This window comes from Tachyglossus aculeatus, chromosome 14 (genome assembly GCF_015852505.1).
Source record: "Tachyglossus aculeatus isolate mTacAcu1 chromosome 14, mTacAcu1.pri, whole genome shotgun sequence".
Lineage (NCBI taxonomy): Eukaryota > Metazoa > Chordata > Mammalia > Monotremata > Tachyglossidae > Tachyglossus > Tachyglossus aculeatus.
The window spans coordinates 35,036,188-35,048,152 of NC_052079.1; the positions used below are offsets into that span (position 1 = coordinate 35,036,188).

General features: G+C 48.9%; 1 protein-coding gene across 1 annotated transcript; it reads right to left on the reverse strand.

Annotated features, from left to right (window-relative positions):
- Window positions 1-5,119: 5,119 nt before the first annotated feature.
- DUSP6 (dual specificity phosphatase 6) lies at window positions 5,120-11,334 on the reverse strand. The gene is made up of 3 exons (XM_038756649.1): window positions 10,865-11,334; window positions 7,916-8,380; window positions 5,120-6,686 (listed from the first exon to the last, which is right to left on the reverse strand). The coding sequence occupies exons 1-3, from the start codon at window positions 11,265-11,267 to the stop codon at window positions 6,379-6,381; spliced, it is 1,176 nt and encodes a 391-aa protein (XP_038612577.1). The 5' UTR covers window positions 11,268-11,334; the 3' UTR covers window positions 5,120-6,378.
- Window positions 11,335-11,965: the final 631 nt, after the last annotated feature.

Here is an 11,965-nt window from a genome sequence, read left to right on the forward strand (position 1 = left end):
GATGACATCGCAATGTACCCAAAACAAATGGGCTTGGGGAACAGTTGAAGGCCCCAGACTTAATGAACTCACAGCCATTTACTGAAGAGAGCTACTTCCTTCCCGCCCATCCCCTCCCTTCTCAGCCTTTCCCTTCCATACTACTTTTCTTTCTTGTACTTCTCTCTGTCGCCTCTCATTTTCTTTTTACTCTTTTTTTTAAATCTTCTGGCCTATGTGCTTTTCCTTCTGGCCTTCCTTGAGGGCCCAGAGCAAGGAAGTGAAATGGAGGATCTGGTTAATTAGTCCAATCATAAAAAGGAACTGACAGGGTTGGGGGTGGAGGGATATCAGAAACAGCCTGACCAGCTGGGGAAGGCCTCAGGAAAACCATTCATTTGGGAAAGGAGCTTCCCAGCCGCTGGCCAATGGAACTGAGAATTTAAGGGAGCGGAGGGGGAAGCAGACAGGAGACAGGATGCCTCTCTGGTGAGGCACCGGTCTGGAAGCTTGGAGACAAAAGTCTCATATGATTTGAGCATTAAGTTCATGTTTTCCTTCGAGCCAGTCTTTCGAGCTTCCGATCTCCACAGCTATAAAATGGGAACTCCACTTTACCTCAGAGAGGCTTTTTTTGAGGAAGAACTAAGAAAAATGATTATCTTGGACTTATAAAATAGGAAAACCTTGAGAATTTGTGAAGAACTTGGGAATTTTTAAACAGCAGGATAGGGCTGATCTGCAAAGAGCCAATTGTGTAAAAATCGTATTTTCCTGGCAGGCCAATGTTAGCTCGTATGGGGCAAGAAACATGCCTGTTTCAGCATGCGGTTGATACCTCACCCAACATAGCTCCCTGCGGTGGCTACCTCCACTGGTAACTAGTTTGATGAGGTCACTGTCACTTCACTGGGGTTCAGAAGTAGCCTTTAATGGAAAAAAAAAAAATCAAGCACAGGAATGTAAATGAAAGTTACACTTAATCCATTCCCCAGACTTCGGGAGGGACCACACCTAAACCATCCCCTCACAGATAAGACCATCCATTTTTAAAGCTCCTCTGAGAAGTCCCCACCACCTCCCACTGAAACTAAAGCTTTCAGTTGCTTTGAAGTTCAGTTGGATTTTCTCCACACTTCCAACTATTCTTATTGTAATCCTGAACAACCTTTTCTGTAATTCAGAAGACTCTATTGATCTTTTCTCCAGGCAAGCCCCCCAACCCCTCTGCTTACCAAAACCTGGAAGCCACAGCAAATTAGCTAATTCTGAAAGGCCTGACCACTCACAAAATGAGAAACCAACACCAAAATTCAAAAGCACCGTGGCCTAGTGGAAAGAGCATGAGAGTCAAACGGACCTGGCTTTTAAGACTCCACCACTTGTCTGCTGTGTAACCTTGGGCAAGTCACTTCAATTCTCTGTTGCCTCAGTTACCTCATCTGTAAAAGGGGGATTAAGACTATGTGCTCCATCTGGAACATGGACTGTGTCCAAGCTGATTGTCTTGTACCTACCCCAGGGCTTAGGACAGTGATTGGCACATAGTAAACACTTTACAAATGCCCTTGAAAAAATGCTCTCCCTCCTGTGAAGGCATGAAAGAATCGTGCTTACCTACTCTGTTGTACTGTACTCTCTCACGTGCTGCTTAGTATGGTGTTCAGCACCCAATAAATACCATGCTATTGATTGATTGATTGATTGATTGATAAGAGGAACCAGCTGATTGTGAAGTGAGAAGCAGTGGGGATGAAGGATGTCTGAAGACAGGACCCCTACCACCAAACAGATAAAGGAGGAACCAATCAATCAGTTGCTTTTAACTGAGGGCTTATTGTGTACAGAAGAGCACTTTAGAATTTGTAATTTGGAAACCATCCTCATCTGGAAAGGCACTGAACTGAAGGCCCATCAGTTTTGCATTAATTCTTTTATGGAACAAGCAGGAAGCAAGAAACCCCTGATAGATTCTCCAGCCTCATGAAATTCAGCCTGGAGAAAAAAGGTGCCGCTTTATGAGCTTAACACCTCTCTTCTTCTCCCCTTTATAAAAGTCAACAACAATGAACATTTGCTTCCAATTTAGGGGAAACTCCCCCCACCCGGAGTGAGCTGCTTTAAATGCTGCAAGCTCCCTCCAAAAATCGAAGTCAGGCACTTGCTGAATGGGAGAGACTCAATTCTACTCAACAGGTTTAGGTTCACACTGTGACCCTGCATGGCTTCCTGCTATTCATATGTGTTACTTCCCCTTTGTGGTAATGGCTTGTGGCACTTGGCCAGAAAGCATTATTAATTTCAGAAGTGGACTGACAAACACAAACCCACAGTGAAACGAGAGGAAGTGGTGGGGGAGACCATCTGTTGACTTCAGCAGAACAGTAGGAACTCAATCTATGTAGCTTCGAGGAGGAAAGCAGATTAATAATCCACAAAGAGGAAACTGGCTAAAATTATTCACAGACCATATTTAAAAAAAAAAAAAGAGAGAGAGAGAAAAAAAGAAAAAAAAGCAACCAGCTCCTTGAGCTGCAGCTGGACAGGAAATTGCTAGAGCTGCTTGCAAATTTCCACTTTGAACAGGCCCAGTTTAGGGAATGCCAGGAGCGGAAACCATTCAAAACTGGATTAACACAAGCCGAGTTTAACTGCAACTTATTTCTCCTTTCACTGTTCGTGTGCTGACTCTGGAGTACTGGTATGAGCCACTGACTTGGTATTTTATTGCATTATGACTTTTAGCCACTAAAGTTGTGTGAAAAGAAACAAACATCAAAGGTGGTTCTGGTGGGTCCTGATTTTGCCCATTTCCTGTTCCTATCTGAATGAACCAAGAATCAAGCCATGTACTATATAAGCAATTTAGGAGAAAAGCCCAAGAGCCTTCCCAAGATGGAGATAAAAAGTTGTTATATAAATGATCACATGGCGGGCTAACATGTGGTCTTTCTGAATTTCAACTTAGCATAGTGCTATTTTTGGTTCCCGGTTTTAATTTGAAGATTCATGCCATTTCCAACCCGGTTTGACAAAACGTTTCAGAAGAACTCTTCAGCCCAGGGAAAGTAAATACGTTGTGTAAGGTCTCGCTGCAAGTGAGAGGGCCAATCAATCAATCAATCAATTGCATTTATTGAGAGCTTACTATTACTAATTACTAATAATAAAAGCAATTGTGGTATCTGTTAAGCGCGTACTCTGCGCCAGGCACTGTAATAAGCGCTGGGGTGGATTCGAGCCAATCGGGTTGGACAGAGTCCCCGTCCCACTTGGGGCTTGCAGTCTCAGACCCCATTTTACAGATAAGTGAGGCACAGAGAAGTGTAGTGTCTTGCCCAAGTGGAGTCGGTATTAGAATTCATGTCCTTCTGAGTCCCAGGCCTATCTGTCCACTATGCCATGCTGCTTCAGAGGACTGTACTAAGCACTTGAGAGAGGACAATATAACAGTAATCTGTTGGTAGACACATTCACCGCCCACAAGGAGCTCAAGTCTACAGGATACGGCATCAGAATGGGTCAAACTATCTTAAAGGAAAGGCCACTCAAAGGGAAGGCTTTAGGATGCTTAGTTTTCATAGATGAACTATTCGGATGGTGTATTTGGGACCAGTTTTCTCCTCATTCCCATCGGGACGGTGATCTGGCCCACTTGAGCTGGTGGTTTCAGATCAACCCATCTAAACACGGTCTAAGAGGAAAGATCACAGGCCTAGGGGTCAAGAGAATGAGGGTTCCAATCCCGCTCTGCCACATGTCTGTTGTGTGACCTTGGGCGAGTCACTTCACTACTTTGGGCCTCAGTTACCTCATCTGTAAAATGGGGATAAAGATTGTGAGCCCCAGTGTGGGACACGGACTGTGGTGTCCCTCTGATTATCTTTTATCTACTCCAGCACTTAGAACGGTGTTTGGCACACAGTAAGCACTTAATGAATACCACGATGATTATGATGATTATGATTAAAGGCATACAGGGATATTGAGAAGCAGCGTGGCTCAGTGGAAAGAGGCTTTGGAGTCAGAGGTCATGGGTTCAAATCCCCGCTCCGCCAATTGTCAGCTGTGTGACTTGCGGCAAGTCGCTTCACTTCTCTGTGCCTCAGTTACCTCATCTGTAAGATAGGGATTAAGACTGTGAGCCCCCCGTGGGACAACCTGATCACCTTGTAACCTCCCCAGCGCTTAGAACAGTGCTTTGCACATAGTAAGCGCTTAATTAATGTCATCATTATTATTATTTGAAAGTCTCTATTTAACTTGAGACTGCAGGGAAGAACCTTAGCCCTTTCGGGAGTGTTACTGACCATTCTTGAGCTGAGGCGAGCTGGCAATGTCTGTAAAGGAAATGGGCACTGCCACCATCCTACTTAGTGAGTAAACAGGGGGAAGTCAATCGGCACCTCTCTTTGTAACTATTCACTGAATGAAACATCTGATATTTGGCAAAGCACAATTTCTATTTCATTATTTCCCAGGTGTTCTAATAAAAGAGAAGTGAAATTAAACCCTGGAAGAGGAACTCTCTCCCATGTGCCTAATGCAGTTGCCAAAATGTACTATATCTACATGACCCTCTCATCTGGAACACAAAAGCAGATAGAGGACACACAGTGGAGATATTGGGAGATCACCTGAAGGAGTGGGAGGGGTCCTCTTCCTGATAAATGACAATGAATTGATAAGGAACAGTAAATGAATAATAAAAGCTTAAATCTGGCTACTGACTCCCTTTCTCCAGTCTCCCTGATAATGAGGGCACTCTGACAGGAAGGACTCAAAAATACAGTAATAATAATAATTATGATATTTGTTATGAGCCAGGTACTCTGCTAAGCACTGGAGGTAGGGGCAGGAGGGGGATACAGGCAAATCGGGTTGGAAATAGTCCCTGTTCCACGTGGGGTTCACAGTCTCAATCCTCATTTTACAGATGAGTGAACTGAGGCCCAGATAAGTGAAGTGACTTGCCCAAGGTCATACAGTGTTGGAGTCTGGTTAGAACCCAGGGCCTTCCGAATCCCAGGCCCGTGCTCTAGCCACACTAGACCGGGCTGTTTCTCCAATCGTCTGAGCAGTTACACTGCTGAGAGATAGAAGGGGGAGGAAGGGAAAGGAAAAAAAAAAAAATGCTAGGTTATCAATAGCCAAAATAGGTATTTATTAATAATTTAAGGTTTTTAAGGTTTTACATTCTTATAATACACTCCAACATAAAATTCTACACCACGAACATAATGGAGCAATTACACTCTCCCTTATTGGCAATCATGTGCAGTTCACTGGGTACCCATGCTCACACACACTTCCAGTTTACACAAAAAAGAAAAAAAAAGCAACCAACCCAAAATATTGCATTTGAGGTGACTCTCCCTGAAGAATTTTGTACAGAGGTAATGCACTGTGTAGCACAGCTGAAAATTAAAAAGGTGAACACAAACGTTTTCCGTGTTTAAAGAAAACCCTTCCAAGATAACACAGGTATATTTACAGAAAGATAAGGCATAGCCAAATTACATCAACCGGGAAAAGAAAATATACATATGTTTTTCATATACATATATTTATAAATGAAAAAAGACCGAGACAGCAGTCATCACACAAGTCAGAGTGGCTCAAGTCTCTGTTCAAGTAAATTGGAACAGAGGAGTTTCTCCTAGTAGGAACACTAAAACAAGCAGGCTGCAAATCCATCCCCTGCATTCAGAAACAGCAACTGAATTTTTATGAAGTGAGCCACGTAACCACCGCTCTCCACCCTTTGGATGATTTCTTTCAGAGAGTTAAAAGAAAACAGGGACGCGTGCGCGCTCACACACACACACACACACACACACACACACACAGCTAATCGATTTGTCATTAAATATTTACAATAATTTAATTGAACTTCCGAGTTCTCCGCAAACCGGTGTGCTCCGGACACCCAGAGCTGAAACCTCTCTTTGGCTCCTCGAAATTCCAACGCGAAACAGTCTTCACTGAAGACAATGGGATCGACAGTCCTAAAGCAATAACGGGCAACAAGCAAACCAACCAAACCGGTCTTTGAACACCGGGCGCTCCTTGCCTGTTGCCTAGGTTGCCTACACGTTTGGGAGTCCCTCCTTTTTTCCAGGCTCTGCAAAGGTAGGTAGGCTTGTGCGCACCGAGCGGATCTGCTGCCTGTGCGTTGGGTTCTTCCTCAGAGACCTGAGAAACTCTCTTCCTCGGCGATAACCAATTCCAGCCCCGGTAGCCTCATCTACCGGGCAGAGGCAGCTGTCAAAACGGACACCGGGTTTGAGGGGGGGGAGGGCACACACACACAGAGGAGAGCTGCCCTAGCTGGTGCCTTGTCAAAGAGAAGCGAGAGGAACGACCCCATCCGGGCCCTGGGGACCGAAGAGACGGATTTCACGTGGACTGCAGGGAATCCACTTGAAAGACGTTCTGGTTGGGCGGCGTGGTGAAGTAGAGCTGCTGGCCGGGAACCCGGTTGTCACAGGGGCTGCTCAGGCCCAGAGTCCGCTCGAAGTCCAGCAGCTGGCCCATGAAGTTGAAGTTGGGGGAGATGTTGGACTTCTTCATCTTGACGATGTCGTAGGCGTCGTTCATGGACAGGTTGAGCTTCTGCATGAGGTAAGCCACGGTCACTGTGACGGACCGGCTGATGCCCGCCAGGCAGTGGACCAGAACCCCGCAGTTCTTTTCGCGAGCTTCATCTGGGTAAGACACACAAGGAGAAGAAAAAGGTATGAGATTGGACAAAAAAGTCACTAATCCGGCCATCTGAACCTCCTGGGTTTCTAAAAAGTCACGTGGGGGGTTTGGGGGAGGAGGAACCCACTGCCAATGGCAACTAAGGCCTGCTGACAGGAGAAACCGTCATTGGAAAAACATCCACTCTGGAGCACAGTTACGTACGTATCTGAGATGGGGTTTTAAGAAGGAGCTATTGTATTACATTTCTGCCAGCAACAACAACAAAAAAATCCTTCATGTGTACATTCTCTGCCTGGGCATGTGAATGTCAGAAACGCTGCAGTACGGTAGTGAATGCCTTTTATACAGACGAGCCGACTGCGAAGGTCTATTAAATTATTCTCCAACTGTTGTGCCTCGAACAATGAGGGTATTCAGGCATTTTAAAAGAAAGAGGGAAGTCACAGAGGACAGCCCATTAAGAGGAACAGGATGTCAACATTGCTTGAAAATGAGTTCCTTTGTAATAGGAAATGCATTACAATGCCTGGAGATTAGTTTCTCCGTGGCTCCCAGCCCGCCTTTCTTGCTGCTGCGCTCAGATGACCTACACTCCACTCCTACCGGTATCACCGGATCACTGGACTGGATTACAACCTTTCGCATTCACCGCTTTCCAACAATTAATTTCAGGGCCTTAAAATAACTCCCGGGTCTTTTCAAACTACTACAGCGCGGCTAGAATCTGCGCCTCTCTCCCCTCTGCCCTCCACTCCAGCCCGCTTCCCCTAGATCTTTGCACCCCATGGGCCATTTCCCCTGGATCTTTTTGAACCCCACGGTCCACTTTTCCACCCCTCCTCTTCCCCAACTCCAAACTCCTTCCATTCCCTCTCCCCCCGCTGCCCTCCGGGGGAAATAGGAGACCGCCTTTCGTGGCTTTCGGAAGGCTGCCCTGGAATGGCGCCAATGTTATTTCGTGGACTTGACACATGTGCACGTTCTCCTCCAACCTCAAGCCAGAAAAAAAAAAGCCTATCCGTCTTCAAAGCCAGACCAGTTTTGACAGGGGGTGGAGTGGGGTGGGGGAAACAAAGCCAAAAAAGCGTGCTTTCCCTGAAAGCCTATTCGAGGCTTAGTCTACCAACTAAGCAGACACCCGGGAGGGCGCTTGAGGGCTTCAACTCGAGGAATGACGGCGGGAGAGATGTTTGTAGCCATCCCGGTTATGACTGCTAATTAGCCTCACCTATGAAAGAAATGGCCTCGGGGAAGAACTGCGACAAGTTCTGGCTCCAGTGATCGGAGATGGGGATCTGCTTGTATTTAAACTCGCCGGCGTTCTCGAAGAGATTGGGCAGGTTTGGGGTGACGTTCAGGATATACTTGATGCCAAACTCTTCCAAAACGTCCAGGTTGGTGGAGTCCTTGGCACAGCCCAGGTAGAGGAAGGGCAGGATCTCCACGGGGAAGGAAGGCTGGTTGTTGGCCAGGGGGCTGCCGTCCGAGTCGGTGGCACTGTTGGGATCCCGGTCGATGTCGGACTCGATGTCGGAGGAGGAATCGGAACTGATCCGCAGGCCTCCCAGGCCCAAGACTGGCAGAGGGGGGGAGCTGCCACCGCCACCGCTGCTGCTGTTACTGCTGCTGCAGGAGCCGTCTCCGTTCGTTTCACAATGCAGGGCGAACTCGGCTTGGAACTTACAGAACCCACCTGCCAAGATAAAGCAGACCAAGGGGGCCACCTGAGATCCGCTCTATCAACGTACGCATTTATTATCCATGTGCATAGATCTATAACTCTATTGAGAAGCGGCGTGGCTCAGTGGAAAGAGCCCGGGCCTGGGGGTCAGAGGTCATGGGTTCAAATCCCAGCTCCGCCGCTTGTCAGCTGGGTGACCTTGGGCAAGTCGCTTAACTTCTCTGTGCCTCAGTTACCTCATCTGTAAAATGGGGATGAAGATTGTGAACCTCACGTGGGACAACCTGATGACCTTGTATCCTCTCCAGCGCTTAGAACAGTGCTTTGCACATAATAAGCGCTTAACAAATGCCATCATCATTATTACTATTATATTGATGTGATCTTGATGCCTGTCTACTTGTTTTGTTGTCTGCCTCCCCCCCTTCTAGACAGTCAGCCCATTGTTGGGCAGGGACTGTCTCTATCTGTTTGCCGAATGGTACTTTCCAAGCGCTTAGTACAGGGCTCTGCACACAACAGGCGCTCAATACATACGACTGGATGAATGAATGAACGGGGTTGGTAGACCCGTTCCCTGCCTCTAGAGGAACAGACGTTGATCTCAATGAAGAAACTGTGGCTCTGTGCAAAAATGCCATAGGGATGAGGGAGGAATCAAGGGTGCCAAACCCTGTGCAACTCGCTCTGCTTCCCAATCCTGAGAGGTTAACACAAACGCGAAGGATCAGACATAAACACACACACTCCACAGTTAAGCGACTTCCTTTTTCAGGAATTACACAGGCCAGGCTGATATTACAGACACTTTCCCTTCTTATGCGATGGAGAGAAGTCCCAAAGCCGGTCCCAACCCAAGTTGTCCCCGCAGTGAGGTCCTTTTTTCCTTTTTTTTCTTTCCCCACCGTCTCCATCATCTCCACAGCCCCATTCCAGTAAAAATCCCTTCCTAAAGATTGGCCTTCCAAAGTGGGCAAGGAAGAGTCCGGGTGGCCAAGGGGTTAGCCCATTCCGAGCAGGGGGGAAGTGGCCTAAAACGACCAAGGGTGAAGAAATTATGAATGAATTATTACCACGGTATCTGTTAAGCTCTTACTATGCGGCAAGCGCTGTTCTAAGCGCCTGGCTGGCTACGAGGTCGTGGGGTAGTCCCCAGGTGGGGCTCCCCGTTTTCATCCCCATTTTACAGACGAGGTGACTGAGGCCCAGGAGTGGAGTGACTTGCCCGAGGTCACCCAGCAGACCAAGCGGCAGAGTCAGGATTAGAACCCACATCCCCGGACTCCCCAAGGTCGCGGCCCCGCGGCCATTCATTCATTCAATCGTATTTATTGAGCGTTTACTGTGTGCAGAGCACTGTAGTAAGCGTTTGAGAAGTACAAGTCGGCAACAGAGACTCCCTACCCAACAACGGGCTCAGAGTCTAGAAGGGGGAGACAGACAACAAAACAAAACATGTAGACCGGTGTCCAAACCGAAAACCACAGGAGAAGCAGCATGGCTCAGTGGAAAGAGCCCGGGCTTTTGAGTCAGAGATCATGGGTTCAAATCCCGGCTCCACCAATTGTCAGCTGTGTGACTTTGGGCAAGTCATGTCACTTCTCTGTGCCTCAGTCACCTCATCTGTCAAATGGGGATGAAGGCTGTGAGCCCCCAGTAGGGCAATCTGATCACCTTGTAACCTTCCCAGCGCTTAGAACAGTGCTTTGCACATACTAAGCGCTTAACAGGTGCCATTATTAGTATTAAAATGGGGATGAAGACTCGGAGCCCCCCCGTGGGACACCCTGATCCCCTTGTAACCTCCCCAGCGCTTAAAACAGTGCTTTGCACATAGTAAGCGATTAACAAACGCCATTATTATCATTAAAATGGAGATGAAGACCGGAGCCCCCCGTGGGACACCCTGATCCCCTTGTAACCTCCCCGGCGCTTAGAACAGTGCTTTGCACCTAGTAAGCGCTTAACAAATACCAACATTATTATTATTAAAATGGGGATGAAGACTGTGAGCCCCCCGTGGGACACCCTGATCCCCTTGTAACCTCCCCGGCGCTTAGAACAGTGCTTTGCACATAGTAAGCGATTAACAAATGCCATTATTATTATTAAAACGGGGATGAAGACTGTGAGTCCCCCGTGGGACACTCCGATCCCCTTGTAACCTCCCCAGTGCTTAGAATAGTGCTTTGTACATAGTAAGCGATTAACAAATGCCATTATCATTATTAAAACGGGGATGAAGACTGTGATCCCCCTGTAACCTCCCCGGCGCCTAGAACAGTGCTTGGCACCTAGTAAGCGCTTAATAAATGCCATCATTATCATTATTATTATACAAGCGATGCGGGGAGGGGGAGGAGGAGGGGGAGGAGGAGAGGAAAAGGGGGCTGAGGGTGGGAAGGCCTCCTGGAGGAGGTGAGGTCTCAGTAGGGCCTTGAAGGGAGGAGGAGAGGGAGGGCAGGGCAGGCGGTCCGCCGGGCTCGGCCTTCTCACCTTCGAGGTAGAAGGCGGTGCAGCCGTCGTCCTTGAGGCGCTTGAGGAGGAGGCCGAGGACGGACTGTCCGGCCGTGTTCTCGTTCCAGTCGGCGCTGTTGTGGTCGTAGAGGAGCAGCGTGTCGGTGCGGCAGCGGCGGGTGAAGCGGTCCCGCTCGTCGGGGCGGGCGAAGAGGGCCCGGAGCGGCAGGCTGCCCTTGTGCAGGCGGCGCAGCATGAGGCCCGGGATGGCCACGTGGACGGCCGACTCGATGTGCGACGCCTCGTACAGGTCCTGGGCCCGGCAGTCCAGCAGCAGCAGCCGCTCGCGGCCCCGCTCCAGCTGCTCGTTCAGCCACCACACCGTCTTGCCGATGGCCATGGCGTCCGCCGCCACACCGCCGGGGCCCAACCCGTCCACCATCGGCCCGCTCAGCCCGGGGACGCCCTACTCCAACCACATAGGCCCCGGGACGCCCGGGACCCGCTCCCTCTCTCCCCTTACAGCCCGCTCTCTCACCCTCCCTCTCTTCCCCTCTCTCTCTCTTCCCCCCTCTCCCTCTCGTCCTTTCTCCGTCTACCCCTTTCTCTCTCCCTCTACCCTTCTCTCTCCCTCTACCCCTTTCTTCCTCTCCTTTTCTCCCTCCCTTTCTCCCTCTACCCCCTTTTCTCTTCCTCTCCCTTTTTCTCCCTCTCCCCTTCTCTCTCCCTCTCCCCCTTTCTCTTCCTCTCCTTTTCTCTCGCCCTTTCTCCCTCCACCCCCCTTCCTCTCCTTCTCTCTTCCTCCCTCTACCCCTTTCTCTCTTCCTCTCCTTTTATCTCACCCTTTCTCCCTCTATCCCCTTTTCTCTTCCTCTCCCTCTTCCCCCTTTCTCCCTTCCTCTCCTCCTCCCTCTCCCTCTCGTCCTCTTTCTCCTTCTGTCCTTCTCTCTTCCTCTCCCTTTCTCCCTCTATCCCTTTCTCCCTTCCTCTCCCTCTTTCCTTCTATCCTTCTCTCTTCCTCTCCCTTTCTCCCTCTATCCCTTTCTCCCTTCCTCTCCCTCTTTCCCTCTATCCCTTTCTCCCTTCCTCTCCCTCTATCCCTTTCTCCCTTCCTCTCCCTCTTTCCCTCTATCCCTTTCT